This window comes from Lycorma delicatula, chromosome 1, assembly GCF_047948215.1.
Source record: "Lycorma delicatula isolate Av1 chromosome 1, ASM4794821v1, whole genome shotgun sequence".
Classification (NCBI taxonomy): domain Eukaryota; kingdom Metazoa; phylum Arthropoda; class Insecta; order Hemiptera; family Fulgoridae; genus Lycorma; species Lycorma delicatula.
Window position 1 is genome coordinate 327,944,566 of NC_134455.1, and position 21,931 is coordinate 327,966,496.

The following is a 21,931-nucleotide window of genomic DNA, read 5'->3' on the forward strand; positions in this document are numbered from 1 at the left end:
TTTATTATTCACAAGTGGATACTGATGATTAGAGATAAATGCAAATCACAATATAACACTTGTTAAAGTGTCATATCATTTTTTTTTCTATCTAAAATTTAGAAGTGTTTTTCTAATTTATACATACAAATTAATAAGTGGAGAATTAAAACTTATTATTTGTTGCTTTCTTGATCTTTCACTATACTTCTCATTTTCTTGTTAGAATGTGTCAATAGAGAGCACAAAAGCATTTTACACCTATCTGTTCTTTATTAAGCTCAGGTTTATGTATAATAAATTGCTGAGATCCTAAAAGAAGACTGTCTTCTTAGTGATTTCCATTTAAACTATTCTGAAAACCTTGATATTAGTGATGATGAAAATCCACTCTTATCATAGGAGATAAACTTGTGTTTCAATACAGTTAAGGGGATAAAAAACAAATAAGAATAAATCTCAAGCTAAAGTAAACAACATTACTAACTTAGAAAGTTCGATTTAAAATATATAATTTTTTTACATTATATATACACTAAAATTCAAAAATGGGGAAAAAAGACCTATAAGACTTTATTAAATTTACAAGACTTACAATTTTTAACGACTTCCTTCCAATTATTTGAAATCTTTTTGATGATGAAGTTTCAGAATTTATGATTTCAATCTGGTACTGTAAATCATTTACACCATCAAAGAGTATACTGCATACATTTTCTATTCTCCTACTTTCCACTTACAGTGTAATGTTTAGAACCAGATTGTATTGTTATACTTTAGAAGATGTTTAACACGTATCTTGAAACAGGACTGAACAAATATTTAGGCATTTACATTTGCATTATTGATACCATATTTTGGAGACAGGGCAAACAGCAGGATAATAACAGATCATTCTTTTAATTTTCAATATTTAGCACATGTCTGGGTTAATTTTTTAAAGAATAGTGAAACCATTTTTTATTTTTAAAACATCAACAGTAGAATAATACTAAATTATGAATTTTCAAAGCTTAATAGAGCTGATGAGCAATATACTGCTCGACAATATCTTTGATAAAGCAAAGTGAAACTGCAAATTTCACAGCCTATTTAAAAATCCTTGTTTGTATATCAACATAACACAAACATAAACACTGTATGGATTGACTATGGTTATAAAACAATTAGTATGCTTAGCACTAACAGAATACATTCTAAACACAACAAAAGAGAAAAAGAATTCCTGTTTCAGAAAAGTTGAAGACAGCAGCAAGACCCTAGATTGCTTTCCACAATCATAATAAGAGCCTCTGAAATTACTTTTTAACAGAGAAACACCTGTATTGAAATAACTATTTAAAAAAAGTACAGTACTACCTCTTAACTACTTTACTTACAACTGTAGGAGAAAGAGCATTCTTCAAACAATACAATTTATTACAATAATTTCTAAGGTCTTCCATTAGAATTTCAACATTTCTTTTAACATTTCCCTCATTTTGGGCTAGAAATTCAGAAACTTTCTGAATAAATAACATTTGATCTATTCCTAAAAAAGAAAAAGAGTTCTCAGTTCACAGAGCACATACTTAACATGACATCATCTCCAACATGAAGTTATAGTAGATAACTTGTTTATCTACTATAACTTTACAATAAAACATTTCATTTAAATATTGAAATAAATTCAAAATACATAATATTCAAAAATTAATTTTATCCATTTTTCTGTAATACTCAATTACTTCAATTCACTCAGTAATGTATTAAAAAAAAAGTAAGCATTAAAGATATAAATATTACACCAAGTTGTTACACACACATGGTATATTCAGAAAGTAAGCAACACTTCCAAAATTAGTCACTACAGCGCTTTATCTGCAAGAAGCAATAAGTTGCTTCGTTTATTTATGGTTTTATTCTTACATTTTAAATATTTAAGGCAATTCTATTAATAATGTCTACTATTAATTATTTTAATGCAAGAATCATGAGCCTGAAGAAATTTATCAGTAAATAAGTTTTAACAATGAATATGCAACCTAAAAGGAGCCACCATGTTCTATTGTTGTATTACACTTGTTTTCAAGAATAAATACCATACATTGCTGTTTGATGCTATTCTATCACACTTTCTCAGTTCCCCTGGATATCAGTCCTTCCCTATCAGCCACTTAATTACACAGATAGGTATTAAGTATTACTGTTACTATGATTAAAATTATTATTATACATTACTTGCTATTAATATCCACTTACTTTGCATATTTTAACACTTACATATTTCAACTCATTTTTTTCTAAGAATACTTCCAGAGTGAAATCACATAAGACAAAATAACATTTCAATTTTTTTGTATTCACTATGAACAGTATTAAAAATATATACCACAGTTTCTTAACAATACACTTTAAGGTGAAAGTAAAAAAAGCTTTACACAAGACCAAAACTTTATAAAAGGTACCAACGACTAGCTTTCATTCTACTCAACCTTGTACAATGATTTCCACTGAATTTGCTTACTACAACCTGTATTTATTTTTTTCTGATGATGTGCATCTGTCACACAGTAAATAAATCTGATTAACCTGAAGTCCAACAAATTTAACTGCTCCAACTGGAGCAAGTTCTTACACGAGAAAAACAAGGTACAGTTTTTTATAATATAACAAACCCTCATACGGATTCTTCTCCACCACTGAATCACTCTTGCATATGACTTCATTGAAACAAATTACACATATAATCAACAACATGATGAAAACCTTAAAACACAAATACTAAAGAACAAATTGGAAACTCCTGAGCAACTCAAATATACAAACACACAAAGGCATAAAAACAAGATTCTAAGTGAAAACATGTAATTTAAATCACTCTCTGTACAAATCACAAACAGATCCTTCAAACACCAGCATCAAACACCATCCAACAGCATAATTGCACATGGACGATTCCCAAGTCTTAAAAAGGGGTTTCTACAGTAAAAGCTACAGCACATTAAAGTTAGACTTGTAACATTTTACAATAACATGTAATCTGATTCAAAAACGTCTGCTAAAATAACATACAAGCCATATAAAATAAGACACCATAAACAATGCTGAGAATTTGGATAAAACTAAATATCAGAATAAAATCATGAAAAGTGAAAAGGATGTAATAAAGAGCACTGAATGAAATAACCCCACTTACAAGAAAAATCAATAATAAATTAATTACTTCACAAGAATACTAGCGATAGGTAGCACAACACTCATGAAAACTTGTTGCATTGAGTCTCCTTTTTTAAATGGAAAAATCACAAATACTTTCTCTTCAGGCAATAAAATTAGAAAGTTTTAATGAAGTTAAAAAAAAATTAAGTAAATTAGCAAATGGAAAGAAAACTTCTTTGAAGATCATTTAAGATGTAGATTGCAGCCCTTCATGACAATGAAAATACCAAGTAATTAAGAGTACAGATTTTAAAATGAGGTGTTACGAGGAAAGAGAAGAGAATAAAAAGAAGTTGATGTTCAAAATTAAGAGCTTTCAAGATTAAATAGAAAATAAATTATGACAGCTTCTTGTACTTATTATAAAGGAGGGGGCTATATTATAAGCTAGAGGATTAGTTTATTTAGTAACAAAAGGAAGTAACAAAACAAAGAAAAGAATACTAAAGAGAGCATGATTAGAAGAACATACAAGTTATATATTAAAAGTATTAACTAAGGATATGGAATGGAGAAAATGACTTTGAAGATTATATCAAAATCAACAGAAAATTATGCCAAACTAGCCAAATAGCAGATAGAAAAAACATAATTAGTGTTTAGAAATAACTTTTATACAATTTTGAAATAAAACTGTTCATACCGAAAAAAATGTTTAAAAACACAACTCATTTTTGCAATAATGGTACTCAATGCTAGAAAAATCTATTTTTTGTTGTTTTATTTCCATACATCTAACAGCCACACAAAAATAAATAAACAATATACATTTGAATTAATTATTAATTAACTAAAATAAGTTAACAATGGTAGTGATGATAATGATTCTTAGGTATTTTCAATTAAATATGGTACTAATTAAAATTTTAACTATATAAAACATTTAAATACAATACTTTAATTACCTTACAACACTAGGAAGGTAATTTAAAGTAATTAAACTCAACACTCATTAAAACAGGATAATTAACTGCCTTCACTCTCATAAATTGAAATAAGACGTCACAAAGTAGATGTACTGGAAAATGTATCTATCTAGATATGGATTTTGAGTTTTATTTACAATAAGTAAGTTTACTGTTCAATTCAGTTGAATCTGATAGGGTTTTTAAGTTTTCTGTCTTTTCTTAATTAGATTTTTTTTTTTAATTTAGTTAATTGTACTGTGATGGACAATTAAATTTTATTTAAGAAGACTAATAAAGTAAGTTTATAATTTAAATTAAGTTCTCCTAACATGGCACTATTGGTAAAATATAATTATTATGTATAATATAAACTGCTTACCAATATATTATTCATTTTCCTCAAATGCTTTTGGCTATTCTTCCATCTTCAGGAGGGATTATAATTTATGATTAAAATATATAATAGTATAAAACTAACAACTGATTGCCATTTTGTAAAAGTAAAAGTCTTAAGTCAAAGTAACTACGTCCATATTGTAATAGTCACAACTGTTATCTAGTGTCACAATGTTATGAACAATTGCAGCACTATTACAATACAGACGTAGTTACTTTGACTTAAAACTAACATTTACAAAATGACAATCAATTGTTATGTATATAATTTAAATATGTGAGTTTAATACTATTATATATTTCAATTATAAATTATAATCCCTCCTGAAGATGGCAGAATAGCTGAAAATACTTGAGGGAAATGAATAATATACTGGTAAGCAGCTTATATTACACATAAGTTTATATTACATATAAGTTTTGATAGTATGCTTATTTGTTTGTGCCCCTGTTACTCCTAGATAACTGCATAATCTTTTATTAATTAGGTTCGAACAACTTGTCCAATGAGAATTGGGTTTAGTAATACAATAATACTATAAGTATCTACTTAAGATCTACTCCGTTACTATTTACAAGACAGAAAATCATTTAAACTTTATTGGGATGATAATTCTGACCAATTACTTAATCAACTTCAATTTTTTTGTATACTTTAAAATACCATAGTAGACATGCTTAGGATCAAGATCTAAATACTGGAGATCAAGTTTTTTACAACAGGTGATTCATGCAAGGTCAAAGTCCGTACAGCATTATTGGTGGTCTAGTCAATTAACAACAGTTTTGTACTATGGCGACCTATTCAGATACTAATCCATTCTACAGAGATATGGTTAAAATTAGACTTAGAGTAAAAGTTAAAGTACAAGTTAATGTAAGTTAAAGTTACAGTTAAGGCTAGGGTTTTGTAGAGTGAGGTAAGTGTAAAGAAAGATATGTCAGTGTAATCTCATAGTACATTTGGCCAAATTTATATTTAAACAGAAAAATAGTCATACAGAGAGAGACTACACCACATGTTCTGTGATAAAATTCATGTGTAGAATGAAGAATCACCTTATGATGAGCGTGATTAGTCATTTTCAACAGCTGGCTCTGATGACTATTAGGGTTAGTGTATGGTTTATTTTACATTTCCAATACCTAATTTATATTCTTCACTTTTTCTATTGTTAACATAATCATACCTCAGTATGAATATTTTAAAATTTGACATTGAGCAAGTACTTGTTCAGTACTGCCCTTAAAAGACCTACTATTATATTGTACAATTTTGATTTTAAATGTTTTCTGTTTGTTAAACTGCCTTCAATATTGACACGATGAAAAAACCGCATCATATTATAGTCTTGACCACAGCAGAACTCTGAAAAATATTTTAAATATGAAATATTGAACATTTGGAAAAATGGCTATCAAGTAGATCCTTACACAAATAATTTTACTATGATTTTATAAACTTTTTTTCATGCAAATCATGATTACGTGAATCGGATATTTATTTATTTATTCATTCAGGTTCTTATTACAGTAGCTAATACATTAGTTTCCAATGTTCTTTCTACATTCCAAAAGAAAGTTATGAATCTGGGAAAGAATGGCATAAGCATGACCAATTTCATACTTTCCTGGTCTGATTCATAATGCAGTGATCAGGAAATTTGATAACATGTTTCTGACTAGCATGCACAAAAGTCCCGCCAGCTAGCTTACATAAAAATGCTGATTACAAATGTACAGTAATGAAAATATTGTAGTGAAATTTTAGTTTGTTTTTTTAAATACAATCACAATTAAAGAATGAATAGTGTATTGTTTAAAAGAACATAATTTCACTTGTAAAAGTTACAAAATCAGATCTCTAGAAGAAATGAGAATCAATAAATCTTTGGGTTTAATCGACCAGTTCTTTAACGATTCATGACGAAAGCTTAATCTAGAAATAATCTACTTTTTCTATATTAACAATTAAAATATATACAAAACACAAAGACAGTCTGTCTACAAGGTTTAAACTGTATTGGTTTTTTGACTTACCCAATTCATTCGGAATGTCTTTTTTATGAATTCGCATCCCCGAAACGTGGGTAATTTCTTCCAAATATGTCATTTTTCTAGAACTGTGTTTGTTTTTATCCCCAACCTTTTGTTTCTTGTTAGGACCATCATCAAACATAACGGGTGACAAAACAAAATCATCGACTATTGCCTGATTTGAACTACCGTTTATAATATTTTCTACATTTTCATCTCCGTTACTTGATTCCACAGTACCAAGAGCACCTGCACTCCTTTTTTTCGATCGCCTTTTGTACATAACCGAAAATAAATTACTAACCTCGAGCAAACTTTATCAAAACACACTTTACCGCCAAATGTTGATTACACGAACGTCACATTTTGTATGAATCTACTTCAGCACTTACCACTGCCTATTAGATATTCTGCAATATTTATTTAATTCTATTGCTATTTATAATTACCACCGAAATTTGGAATTAGAGCAGAGAAAAAATTAATATTTTTGTCATTTGTTGAAATAAAAAACAATCAGTGTACCAAGTGTTATTTCTACAATTGTAAAGTATTATATTCAATTATTTTTACTCTAATTTAACTAAAAATAGATTCGTCAATTATATTCTTATCGAAACGACTAAAGTAAATATTTTTATGTCTATTAACACCGAATCTAGGTAATAGTAGAACATAGATGCAACGATAAAAAGAGTGGAACTTTGTTAAACTAATCTTAGTTCGTGTTAGGTCAACATAGGTAGCACAACAATCGCTCACCCTCCAACACACAAATCCACTGATTTCCACATAACTGGATAGGGGACCTAAGGCGTAAAATACAATTAAATATTCAATGTTGAAGCATAATCCGGCGCCGCAGAATCAGCAGCTAGGAACTAGATAAAACCATTGTAAGCTTACGCGACTATAATCGGGATGTTAGGGATGTTTATTTTATTCAAGTCAGATAACAAAAAGAACAATCATTTTCGCAATACAAGCAAAAATGTACGGACAGATATATAGAGAGCAGATATATAGTTATTTCGAGATCAGTGCTCAAAATACAAAATCAGAATACGTCTACTGCATCGGTTTAAGACGTGGTTTTATACTTACACTTACCTCTGCGGATGCACCATTCCATTTTATTTAGTTCTACCACTCATTTGGTAGTGCTGGTTTATCCTTCAAATTTTACCAATTCCTTATATGGGATCCCCTATCCAGTTATATAGAGATCAGTGATCTAATCCCACAGATAGTTAATAGACACGGTGAGGTAACCCAAATTAGAAGACCGTTGTTAGACGTTTTCGATCAGTCCAACGGGCTGGTCTAGTGGTTAACTCGTCATCGCAAATCCGCTCATTTTGAATCCGAGAGTTCTAAGTTTCAAATCTTAATAAAGGCAGTTACTTTTATACGGATTTGAACACTGGATAGAGGATACCGGTGTTCTTTGGTGGTTTTTTTAATTTTCCCTTTCCTCAAGACACGATCCCGTATAACACGGCCTTGACAGTGCCAGTTGCCTCTACTCCACTGCGAGGCCATGCCAGAATTGGCTATGCTGTTCCTGACAGCACCCCTCAGTGGCTGGGTCTCGGTCTTTACATAAGCGCCTGCTTCAAATCCGGGGTCCCCTACCAAAGCCCCAGAAAGAAACTCAGTGTTTTTTCCCCCACCTAGAGGACTAGGAGCCCCCGTTCAATCATTGAAGGTGGGTCACCGGAGCATCCCACCCCTCCTGAATGGGGCTGTCCTCCCTGCCCTAACGCTAACATCCCTCACCCATTTTGCACTTCTTCCAGGGTCTTCTTTCGGATGATGTTCCCTATTACCTTACTGACTATCGACAAAATCCGCTTACCATGAAGCATTATCTCTACTACATCTGCGGTAACCTCTCCCAACCACGTCCGCATCATCACCCTGTCTTCCTTCCACCTTGGGCACTGAAAGACAATATGTTCTGCGGTATCTCGCTCTCCACAACACTGGCAGCTTTCAGACAACCGTCTCCTGCCGCATAAATAGCTATTAAAGCTACCATGCCCCGATAAAAACTGGGTTAGCTAAACGTGAGTTCCCCGTGCTCACGTCTGAACCAAAGCCTGATACCTAGTATTAACTTCTTCCTCCAGAGACCCAGCTCTGATCCAACCCATCTCTCCTGCCAGCGCTCTGTCCTCTCTTTCCTACCCATGCTCTTTGTCATCCCTTCTCTTCTTCGCACCGTTCTTCCGCCAAGAGCTCCATAGTGGGGAGCAAGACATTCACCAGAACTGCCTCTGTAGAGACCGTTCGGTAAGCTCTAGCAACGGCGATTGCCAGTGAGCGCTGCAGCCCCGCAAGCCTCCGAACGGCCATTTTCGTGCACAACGCCCTCTTCTAAACTGGCACGGAATACAAGGCAACGGACCGAGCCACCGCTGCCAGCATCCTCTTCTTTCATGAGCTCAGCCCACCAACCTTGCTCATGAGCCTTGAGACAGCCGACCACTGTTCTACATGCCCCGTCAACTGCATCACTGACATGATCTTGAAAGGCTCTCCGGTTGACCAGCCAAACCCCCAGATATTTGGCTCTACTGACCGGCACGACAACAACCACCGTTACCTGTAGCCTGATCGGGGAGAGTCGTTTTCTCCCGGCCATCAGCAGCAGATTCGTTTTCTCTGCAGCGAGGCTAAGGCCATGACCCGCCTACGATCTATCGAACAATAGAATGGCCCGTTCACCTTTCCTGATTATCTCCTGTTCTGTTCTGGCGACTAATACCATGGAGACATCATCGGCAAAACTGGTAACCGAAACTCCCTCAGGATACCGCAACCTGGGGATGCCATCATATGCTAGATTCCGCAAGACCACCGAACCCTGCGGGACATCGCGCTCCAAACTGGTCGCAACCTCCTTACCCTCTGCATAACCAACTATCCTCCAGCCAATAACATAGTCATGAAGGACTTGCACAAGATACGGGTTGATATCTCTCCGAATCAACTCATCCATGATGCACTCGAACAGCAGTGTGTTGAATGCATTCTTGACATCCAACATCACCACCGCCGGGATGCACCTTGTCCTCCAAGAACCCGATGCGGCTTCATCAACAATCCTCATCACCCTAGCTATGGCATCCTCCATTGTCCGCCCTCTCCTGAATTTATACTCACATTCACTGTGGTCTCCCTTCCTTTCTACTTCATCTCGGAGACGCTCCGCCAACAGCCTGTCGAGGAGTTTACTTAAGTAACTAAACAGGAAAAGAGGTCGGTATCCGATTGGCCCTCTTACCTCTTCTCCATATTTCCTCAGTAGAACCACCCTGGCCTCCTTCCATTCTGGTGCCAAATAACCATCCAGGAGTATTCGGTTTAAGGCCAGCACTTGGTCCGCAGCAACTTCCACCGTTGCAGCCGCAACCTCGTTAGTAACCCGGTCGAGGTCGGGACTCAATTTAGCTTTCAGTCTCACTGCCGCCTGTCACACCTCGCCCATTGTGAATACAGGGTTATTCACTGCAGTTATAGTGGGTTATTCGCTCTGGTCCGGTCACTTCTAGCCGGGAACAAAACATCAATTTGTTATCTAAGAACCTCCTCGACAAGAACGGGTAACGCCCTACCAAATCTACCAATTACGATTTGGAAGGTGTCAATATATCGTGCTTCAACCAGTCCAGGAGCTCTCTCCACTTCCTCTTCTTACTGTCTAGTATTTCACTCCTGGAAGTTCTCCTTTTTTTGGCCAGCTTCATTCCGCATGAGAAAATGTCCTAACGATACCCCTTTCTCTTGGCCAGCTGTAGCTGTCTCCTGGCCTTAATATAGTGCTCTTTTGCCTCCGCCAGCCGAGCAGTCCACCAATATACATTCTCTCTTAGCGGACTTCTATGGTCCAGCGACTCTTCTGTTGCCTTTGATACCACCTTCGTCAGGTAGCTGGGAGAGACGTTTTCCAGATGACCAAGGCGCTCTTTCACCAACTTCTTAAGTCTAGCTAGGCTCTCTTTCGAACTTAATCTTCAGTTGTCAGCCGCCACGCTATAAGACCCACCGTCCCCAATTTCAAACCAAACGAAGAAATGGTTGCTCAACGACTCCTCTTCACTGAGAACCTTCCACCTCCACCACCCTTCTGACAACCCTGTCGAGAAAAACGGTACCTTACCAAACGAGCAGCCCTCACAAGGATACCTTCAAAAGGATAGACGCTGACCCATTATTGAGCACCACCAAGCCCAACACGGCTATGTACTCCTCCAGAATCCGCTCTCTTTGGTCTGTGACATGTCCTCCCCATATCACGTTCTTTGAGTTAAGATCACAACCCACGACTACATCCTTTAGAAGAGGATGAATCACACCGGCCAGATCCTCCAAGCATTGTACATAATCATCCAGACCAGAGTTCGGCGAAATATAAACAGAAAAGACCACATCGTCTGGAAGCTCAATCCATACGAATCCATTTTTCTCACCGGTGGTTAGGATCGGCACACCGCTCCCATAAACCGCCGCACTCCTCATCCCATCCATTGTCCGGCCGTCTTCCTTCACCTTCCTGAAATTAGGCTCAGACACTAACAGAATGTCTGCTCCCTTCCGCCTTCCCAATTCCAGGAGCGCGTCATGTCATGCCGCGCCCTTATTCGTATTTAACTGCAGAACTCTAGGCATTTCTTTTACTGCAAATGGTGCTACCAATCCGATTCCCAGTTCTACCACACCTTAAACATTTCGCCATGATGTTTCACTCTTCGGCCTTGTGCTCTTCCTAACCACAGATATGACAAAAGGCCGACCTTTCAGAGCCACTGCATTTGGCCGCCATGTGTCCCACCTCGAAGCACCTGCAGCACCGTGGCTCCTTAACGATAATGAGGCCACTCCTGCGCGACCCACTTGTAATATTCACTCCCTCTAGTTTACTCGACATCTTCTTCTGAACCTCTACAGCTTCTTCTTTGTTGGCTCTCACTTTCGTATGCAAGGATTCACCATTTCTCCTGATGGACAGTATGTCCCTAATCTCTTTCTTGGTCACACCATTTTTTACTTTTTTGAGGAGGTCTGATACGTAGACTCCTCCTCCTTAATTACAAGTGTAGTGGTGAGCTCCGTCGGCTGCTGCGACCGTTTACTCGCCGCCCCGTCCGGTATCGCTTCATCCAGACACCCAACTCTATTACCACCATTCCTTCTATGGTAATCATTTCTTAAGAACTTAAGCATTTTCTTAAGAACTACTCCTACCTTGTTCGCCACTGAGCCATATCTATCCTCGGCATTAATCTTCTCCATTTTCTTTACAACTCTGTGTAGTCCTTTGCAACTACTCTCTCCCCAGCCCTAGTCTCAATTACTACCGTGTACACACTTCCTTGTATATCTTCTTCGATGTCCCCTATAACACTTCTGCTAGGCCATGTTCCACTACCAGCTGACCCCTCTTCAGCTTAGATTGCCTGTCCAGCAGTTTCATACCATAGCTTGTTCTACCATTCTCCGCTAAGTCATATGTGGGTAACATATCACTACTGGCAAAGATAGACCCCTTTACCTCCTCGCAATATTTAAAATACTCCCCTGATAACCAGGTCCGGGGCTTCCTCGTCTGGCACATCCTCCTCTATCTGTGACAGTAGCTCTCGGTTGACAGCTCTCGAAGTTTGTGTGTCCGCATCCTTCAACGGTTAACCACCACTGCGTACCCCTATAAGACTGGAATGCGATAATGCGAACAGCTCTTTCATCACAATTTCCACATCCCTCGCTGTCCCACTGACCAGAACCGCTCCCTCCTTAATTTTTTGGTGATTGTGAACTGGCGAGAAAGTTCTACCAATATGGTAATGGCCTCCAGAAGGTAGTCCATATCCGTCTCTTGTGAGATCCCCTTCACTGCTAGTTTCAATGACCTCCACTCTCTTCTTGGAGGCCCTCACCACTGTATCGTGAGTGTTTACTGTTAGATCCATCATACTGGGCGCCAGCGTCGACCAAAGTGACCTAGCTGTCTTTCGACTTCGTTGAGAAGGAAACTCAAGACTCCATTTCTGCTTCTTCTGGCGAACTCGATTTAGGCAACTTAATATAAAATAAATTCAATATATTTCAATTCAAATCACTTAGAATTAACTTCAACAGCTTTACCAGCAAAGCTATAAAAGTTTCTTATCAAGTTATGATAAGCACCTGCTTCATTTATCAGTATTCAAATTAAAATTAGATTACCTCTAACTACGCTATATTATCAACTCAATGTTCAATATTATCAGCGTAGATAAAAAGTCCTATTCTTATAAATTAAATTCTATTTGTCTACTTACAACATGCGCACAGCTGAACACACACACACACTAACACCAAACAAGTTCAAACCTTATTGCCTACTGGCAATAAAGCTATACAATAAAAAGTCGCTTTAAAAAGAAGGTTTTCCGTAATCCAAAATCTTTTAAACTATAAAACACGACCAATAATAAACCGTCGTTGTTGTCGAATGTACAGTCCAATAGAAAAAACAACAAAAACCAATTCAAAAACACAATCAAAACCTCGAAGCGGCAAAGACACGTCCTCTCGCAACAACTCCCACTCAACTGTTGTTTGGTGGTTGGGTATCAATCAATTAACCACACATCTCAGGAATGGTCAACCTGAGACTGTATATACTTTATTGTATACACTTTATTTACATTCATACATATGATCCTCTGAAATAATACCTTACGGTGTTTCCGGAGGCTAAACAGAAAAAGAGAGATGTTTACGATCGGAATAGGTAAAAAACTAGATCGACCTTGACATGTAATAAAAATGTTTTAATAATAATTAATTATAAAATAGTTGAAACAAAAAGAAAACGATCAATTGAAAAATTTTTTGGGCGTTTTTCCGTTAAGTGGGAGCATTTGCATTTCTATTGGTATTAGGTAAACTTGCGTCAGTATGAGCTGGATTGACATCATATTTGTACAGAGTCTGGTCCGATATTTGTACAGACTGCGGTGGTACCGACTGTGGTGGTCGATACCACCACAGTCACTGGCCCGCTACTCGGCGATGCCAGATTGTCGAAGAAAGAATTCGATTGATTACAATGTTATTATTTAATTTTTATTTTTATTATTTTGTTTTGTTTTACTAACTGATACTTTTAACTTTATTTAATAATAAATATACTCTATACAAAAATAAACATACGTAAAGAAATATAAAAAAATATAAATCAGGAATTAACAATATTACAGGCCTATAATACAGAACAGTAATATGTATAAGTGGAGAGTAATACTGAAATATGAAGTATAATTTATTCGGGTGGCATAAATTACTCAATAAATTGTAGAATTTTTTCAAATACATTTTGATTTTGATACCGTCTCCGGTATTCAACTCGCATGAATGATATCTGAGGAATCGAATATTGCGAATAAATTAATTACGGTGAATTGGCGGCGGTAATGATGCGCTGTGCGACTATGATGTCATTCCATCCCATACCGAAGTGCGTTTACACTATTCCCAACAAAATGCAAATCTTGCCACTCAACAGAAAAAATCATTTTTTTAAACATTAACAAATTCGTTACGGTTCTAAAAATATTTCACAAATAATGTTTTAATAATTTCTATAGAATAATTTCATCAATCATTTTCTTTATTAATAGACAATTAATAAAAGAAAATTAAATAAATAAAAAAATAATAATCCGTTACAGAATTCAAAGAAATATTATTTCTCTAAAATACTACCTTAACTAGCTGCATGGCGTGCCGTAGGCACGCATTCGTAGCTACGCCCTCTGGGCGGGCGGCGTCTTGGAATGGGATTGTTAGGTTCCAAAATTGATTACGACTTGTGTAAAAATATGTCTTTTTTATTGATGAAAATTAATATATCGAAAGCAAAATTAGAAATTTAATTTTAGAAATTGATATTAACGAACTGGGATTTCCGGTAGTGATCGGTACATTCCGGTGTCTACATTTTGGTTATGGTTCATTATTTTATGAAGAAAAACAATTACAAATTATGTAAAAAATGTTTTAAAACACCACTCTTAAATTAAACGCACTAAAAGGTACAAAATAATTTTAGGACGGTATCTCAGAATGGATTTGATCACAAGCTTTTATAGTGATATATAAAATTATGTGAAAGTAATAGCATCAAATTAAAAATTTCATTTATTTGCCAATTTTTTCTTATGCGTGATGAATGGCTAAAAGAGAGGGTACAAACACGCATAAGAAAATTTAGCAAAAACATGAAATTTTTAATTTGAAGCTATGACTTTCACATTATTTTATATATCAACATAAAAGCTTGTGATCAAATCCATTCTGAGATACCGTCCTAAAATTACTTTTTACACTTCAGAGCGTTTGTTTTAAGTGGTGTTTTAATTTTTTTACATATTGTTTCTTTTTAATGCATTTAATACAGGGTCATTCACGGGAACCGGATGTTTTTGAAGTGGGTTGTACTCGGGCGTTCGTGGTGGGAGGGGCACATGACTGGTGTCTGACCTTTCCTTTGTTCATAGCATTTACATTTTAGTCGTTGAGATGGAGCCGTGGACGCTAGACCAACGCCTGTACGCGTATGACAGTTTTGTGCGAAATGACGAATCCGTAACTGCTGTTCAGCGAAATTTCCGCCATCATTTAATATCCATCGTAATGCAAGTGTCCCTTCTCGTAACACAATATTGCGATGGGTAAATAACCTTCGAACAAGCGGTTCAATATTGAAGAAAAAACCACCGAATCCCCGATGTACTGCTAGCACTCCGGAGAACATCGAACGAGTAAGGGAAGCCATTGTCAGAAGCCCACGCCGCTCTATTCAGAGGCATTCAGCAGCGCTTCAAATGAGCACAAGTACGGTAAGACGAATTCTGCATACAGACCTGCATTTCCATCCTTACAAGATAACCGTTGTGCAGCAGTTAAACGAGCAGGATTTCACGCAACGATTACAATTTTGTCGACAAATGCTTACCATTTTTGAAGAAAATGAAAATTTGTTATTGTTAATGAGTGACGAAGCCCATTTTCATCTGAATGGCTTCGTCAACAAACAGAATTGCCGGTATCGGGCAGAAAGAAACCCACATCAGCTTCATGAGAGACCACTTCATAGCCCAAAGGTGACTGTCTGGTGTGCAATAGGAAATGTCGGTGTTATTGGACCATATTTTTTTGAAGAAAATGACGCTGCCGTAACTGTAACAGCTGATCGTTACATTGCGATGTTGAATACGTTTTTCATCCCTGAGTTGCGAAACCGGGGAATCGATTTTCAAAATGTGTTATTCCAGCAGGATGGAGCTACAGCGCACACAGCGAGGGCAACGATGGCTGTTCTACGTAACTTGTTTTCGGTACGGATCGTTTCCAGATTCGGCGACATTCCTTGGCCCCTCGGTGGCCCGACTTGAGTAGTTGTGATTTTTTTCTGCGTGGGTTTCTGAAATCCCGTGTGTACGGCAATAAACCGCGTACATTGGAGGACCTAAAGATCGCAATTCGTCATCACGTCACCCAGATTGATGTAGATATGCTGCAAAGAATTAAAGCCAGTTACCGTGGAAGGCTACAACAATGTATTGCCCAAAATGGACATCATTTGCCGGACGTAATTTTTCGTTCATGAATAAGTAACAAATGCTTTGATTTAACAAGTGTTTCAGTACCAATAAAACTTTTTTAAAGTAAATATTCAATTTTTTATGATTATCTTAAAAACATCCGGTTCCCGTGAATGACCCTGAATAAGAGTAGTTTTTTTAATAAGGTTTTTATATATATTTTTTTTCTACTTTTTAGTCTTCATAAGTTTATACTTTACACCTGCGCTAGCGCACAGTTTTAAGTGTATTTAGCGAAAGATCGGATCGGTACGCTGTACGGTGGGTTAGTGCAATCAAAACAGGGCTAAACGATTTAATCTCCGCATAACCAATGAAAAACCCAATGACTAGAAATGTAAAAAATATGGGATTTAAAACAAAATATTTTTATATATATATATATATATATATATAGTATAAACGATCTAGATAATTGAATTCAGGATGCGTTTTATCGGTTGCTTGAGAAGGAGGCTAATTTTGAAGGGAAACAGAGTGAGTGGACTTTTATCACATTGGATAGGATATTAGTAAGGGTGAATAAATTCTTTCCTTTAAGAAGTTTGTTTAATATCTCGTTACCTGCCAAACTTCTTCGAAAGCGAGCGTTTATTAATGTAAGGGACGATGAGCAATTTTGTTTTAAATGGTCTCTCCTTTGTCGTTCCGTAAAAGGTGCTCACCGCGTACGAGTATATAGACGATATACCGCTCTTTCAGAAAAATTCCATTTTCGCGGTATAAATTTTCCTACTCCGTTAGACGAGACGAAATTCTTTGGAAGAAAATGTTTCTGTTAACGTTAAATCATTTGATGAAAATGCAATAATATTCCTATTAAAGGTGTATCTAAAAGAACAGAATGATCATTTCGATTTGTTATTAATGGACAATGAAGTTTTTCATTACTGTTATATAGTCGATTTTGAAAGATTATACGGTTCGCAATTAACTAAAAACAACCATAGAATTACTATTTGCAAAAGATGTTTTACATTTTATAAAACAGATAAAAATTCGGTATGAGAATGGTTGAACATATGGAAAGATGCATGTTGAATACCTCGGAAAACGTTGTTCTTCCTGAGGTAGAAAAGGACAGAACACCCCCTCTATTAAAGTTTAACAATTTTCACCAAATGTTTCCGGTACCAATTGTTTGTTACGCCGATTTTGAGTGTATACTAAAACCGATTTCGACATGTTACCCCAGCAAAAAAACCTATTTCACAGTTTCTACTTAACATCACATTCCTATAAGTTTTTGTTTATAATTTGTTACAGATTCATTACTTCCGAATAAAAGACGCGATGTAATATTTTCATCTTCTGTTTTGTACAAGGCAAAAGGAGCATCGCAAAAATTCATGTCGGTGCTTACTGATATTTGTTTAGAAATTGAAAAGTACGCCGGCATTAATAAAAAAATTATTTTTACGGATGAAAACAGTATCGCATTCGAAGTTTCAATTTTTCAGATGTGCAAAGTGAAATTTAGTTCGAAAAAAATATCTGTTCGTGATCATTACCACTTAACGGGTAGATATAGAACTTCTTTGTGGAACAATTACAACTTATACAGCCTTTAAAACCAAACCTTTCTTCCGTTTTTTGGCATAAAAATTCGAACTATGATTCGCATTTTGTTGTAAAGGAGGTGGGTTATGAGAAAAGAATTAGATTAATTCCCAACACTACTAAAAAATATATTTCATTCGTATGTCCGTTCGTTTTGTATATTCAATTCGATTTATGTCATATAGTTTAGATAATTTGGTTAAAAAGTTACCCACTGAAAAATTTAATCATTTAATAATATTTTTAAGCAAGATGATCTCCATGTAGTAATTCGAAAAGGACTTTACCCTTACGGGTACACTAGTTCGTGGTATGTCTTAGAAGAGACCGAAATACCACGAAAAGAGAGATTCTTTAGTTCACTTATCACTTACAGAAGAAGATTATATTCATGCTAAAACCGTATAGAATAATTTGAAAATTAAAAGTTTAGGTGAATATAGTTACCTCTACTTAAAATGTGATGTCCTTCTTTTGGCGGATGTGTTTGAAAATTTCTGTTTATTAAGTACAATTAGATTTGCATACTACTATACACTTCCTGGTTTTTCGTTCGATGTTATGCTTTATAAGATGCAAGTTTCACTAGAATTGATAACGGACTATGACACCTATATGTTCCTTGAGAAAGGAATCAGGGGAGGAATTTCAGTTTGCGTTAAAAAGTACGCAAACGCTAACAATCCGTACTTACCTGAAGATTTCGATGTAAATTCACCTTCCAAATATTTACCCTCTTTGATGCAAACAATTTGTACGGGTGGGCAATATTTACGAAAACAATTTTCGATGGGTCGAAAAATAAATTCAAAAATCGATAGCAGAAAATATTTTGTCCATTAAGGACGATGGAATGATAGGTTTCATTCTTTAAGTTGACGTAGATTATCCTGAATGTCTTCATAAACATCACGGCGACTTTCCTTTTCGAAAATTAAATACGTTTACTAGAACGAAGGGAATCACGAACAACTAAAGGAATAAAAATAAACGTAGTGAAAAAATCATTACTTTTTAATCAATACAAAAACTGTTTGTAAAAGACAGGCGACGATACGTACCTGTATGTTCAAATTAAGCTGATACGCTCAAAAAACATACGGTGGAAACAGTGACTGTAAACAAACTTGCGCTGAACAGTTTCGATGATAAACGCGTTACAATTAATAAATAGAAACTCTTCCCTGTGGATATGTTGATATTCGTTTAGAACTATAACGGATATTAGATACGTAACATGTACATCATCCTGATTTATTTTCAAATTTGTACGAAGTATTTGTAGTTTTGTATTTTTATTTTCTGTTAAATATGTACTGTAAGTCGATTTTCAAATATGATAGAACCGTTAAACCATTATCACTGGTAGGTTAATAGCAGATACTATTTCTAGTTATGACAGTGAGCACTAACCAGTCTGAGATTCCAAAATAAACGTAATATCTTTGGAGATGATAATTGCAATAAAATGTTAGAGGATTTTGCAAGAAGTAATGGAAATAATGTATTTGCCAACCTGAAGAGATCTGTCAATCAGTCACTGGATGGAATAAAATGTGCTGCACACACCCTTAATAATTGGATTCAATATCGTAAAGAATTGCTTGATATGGACCTACAAACTCTGATAATTACATTGAATTAATTTTTAATTTACATTGCACATGTAAATCCCTCAAAGAGTTTTTTCACCTTGTGAACCTAGAATATAAGCAATTTAATCACAGCAAATATGCAGGTTATTCTTATTTTTTTTTTTTTTTTTTTTTTTTTTTTTTAAGGGCGAAAAACGGTTGAACGTTATCATCGCCCGGAAAATAAATAAAAATATAAATAAATACATAAATAAATAAATAAAAATAATTTTAGTTTTTTAGATAAAATTAAAACTTAAAACTACTATCACAGAAACAAAATCCGGAATGGGTGTAAAAGGCCCATTCTCGGATAACAAAAACACTAATATGTAACTTAAAACTCTGTTAAAAACTATCACATTAAAAATAAATAAAACTTAAAGCTATGTTAAAAACTATCACATTAAAAATAAATAAAACTTAAAACTATGTTAAAAACTATCATTAAAAATAAATAAAACTTAAAACTAAAAAAGGAGATAAAACTTAAAACTAATATCACAAAAATCTTATAACCAATATCACAGATGAATTTAAAAAACATACAAAAAAAAACAAAAAAATCCGATAGGGAGTGTAAAAGGCTCCCTACTCGGATAACAAAACAATACATAGGACAATACATACAATTACTAAAGAATACATACTTATTAAATTTTTTGCATTAACCCTATACTACGTAAAAATATGAACATGCGGTTTAAAACCTCCTTATCGTCACGCAAGATACCACGGATGTTACTAGGAATTTTAAATTTACGACGCAATGCCGCATAACATATGCAGTCCACGAGTATGTGGCGCACAGTCACGCGGCAGTTGCATCTTGCGCATAGAGGTGGTTGTCCTCTTGTAAACAGGTACTCGTGTGTGACTCTCGTGTGTCCTATCCGCAATCGACAGAGTACTACTTCCTCACGCCGGGGTTTTCTGTATGAGGAGTTCCATGGTAACACAGAATCTTTAATCTGACGGAGTTTATTATCAACAGTAGCTGTCCAATCACCTTGCCACCTTGTTCTTAATAATTGTTTTACATAGTTAATGAAATCAGAAGTAGCAACTCGGGTGGTGAAAGGAGGCTGGTTACATGCTTCTTTGGCAGCGGAATCTGCATGTTCATTACCTGGAATCCCTACGTGGCTAGGGACCCAGCAAAAACTTAATTCTGTGTTGCGATTATTCAACTCAGCGATTGCGTTGTAAATTTCAATGATGATAGGATGTTTGGAATAAAAGTTCTTTAAGGCTTGGAGAGCACTACACGAGTCACTGCAAATAAGAATTTTTCTATATTTAGGGTTAATGATGTTTAGAGCCTTATTTATAGCATATAGTTCAGCGGTAAACACACTCGTAATACTGGGGAGACCAAACATATAAGTTCTCTCATTGACAACAAAAGCACACCCAACCGTATCGTTTTGTTTCGATCCATCAGTGTATACAACCGCGTCTGGTTTCGCCTTGGAGAGAACACACTGAAACATCTGCTGAAAGACGATAGATGGTGTTGATTGTTTATTACATGTAGTCAGGTCAAAATTAAAATTTATGAGGTTTATTCCCCATGGAGGATATGAGCAAGGGTACATAGGAAAGAATGACGGTGTGTCAACATTTATATGCTGCAGCAGACGCCAGGTACGGATACCTACAGGTGCAGTACGACGTGGATGATCCTCATACTTTCCTAGATTAGGATTTTTAAGGACTGACTCAAGAACCGGGTGATTTGGCTGTCCTCTGAGACGAGCAAAATAAGATAATAAGAGCTGGTCTCGTCTATCCCAAAGTGATGGTTCACCACAGTCTACAAGTAAGCTTGCGACAGGACTTGATCTAAACGCGCCTGTAGCAAGCCGAAGGAAAGCATGATGTACACTATCCAGCATTTTAAGCACGGTTTGACGAGCTGATGAGTAGGCCACACAACCGTAATCTAAACGGGAGCGAACAAAGGAATAGTAAAAATGTATCATACATGATCTATCGGCTCCCCACTTGGTGTTAGTAAGGACTCGCATCATATCTAAAATTTTGGAACATTTTGTTTTCAATTCTTTTAAATGTTTGACCCAAGTAAGACGACTATCAAAAATTAAACCTAAAAACTTAACGTAATTAGAGATAGTAATAGTCTCACCGTTCAGAAAAATTTGCGGAATAGAAGGGGTTCGTAGCCGAGAAAAAACTACACATTTTGTTTTTTCGGATGAAAATGTGAAACCAGTAATCCTGGACCAAGCTTCAAGGTGATATATAGTGTTCTGCAGTAGTCTCTCTGCTGTAGGTGCCGAACGGCTTGCAATGTAGATAGCAAAGTCGTCAGCGAATAGAGAGCATGAGACAGGAGCCTGAACACATTTGGTAATATCATTTATGGCTACAGAAAATAAGGTGGCACTTAATACACTACCTTGGGGCACTCCATTCTCCAAGATGACACTATCTGAGAGCGAATCATCTACACGAACACGAGCCGTTCGGTGATTTATGAATCCCCGGATAAAAGCAAGCATATTGCCCTTGATTCCCCATTTTTGGAGAGTGTTAA

General features: G+C 35.8%; 1 protein-coding gene across 1 annotated transcript in view; it reads right to left on the reverse strand.

Moving 5' to 3' along the window:
• Fancd2 overlaps window positions 1-6,887 on the reverse strand; it is a 163,485-nt gene extending 156,598 nt beyond the window's left edge. Inside the window, exons 1-2 of the mRNA XM_075382103.1 lie at window positions 6,525-6,887; window positions 1,359-1,510 (exon numbers count right to left, since the gene is read on the reverse strand). Coding sequence (XP_075238218.1) covers window positions 1,359-1,510; window positions 6,525-6,804 — 432 coding nt within the window. The 5' untranslated portion in view covers window positions 6,805-6,887. The remainder of the gene's footprint in view (window positions 1-1,358; window positions 1,511-6,524) is intronic.
• Between the last annotated feature and the right edge of the window lie 15,044 nt (window positions 6,888-21,931).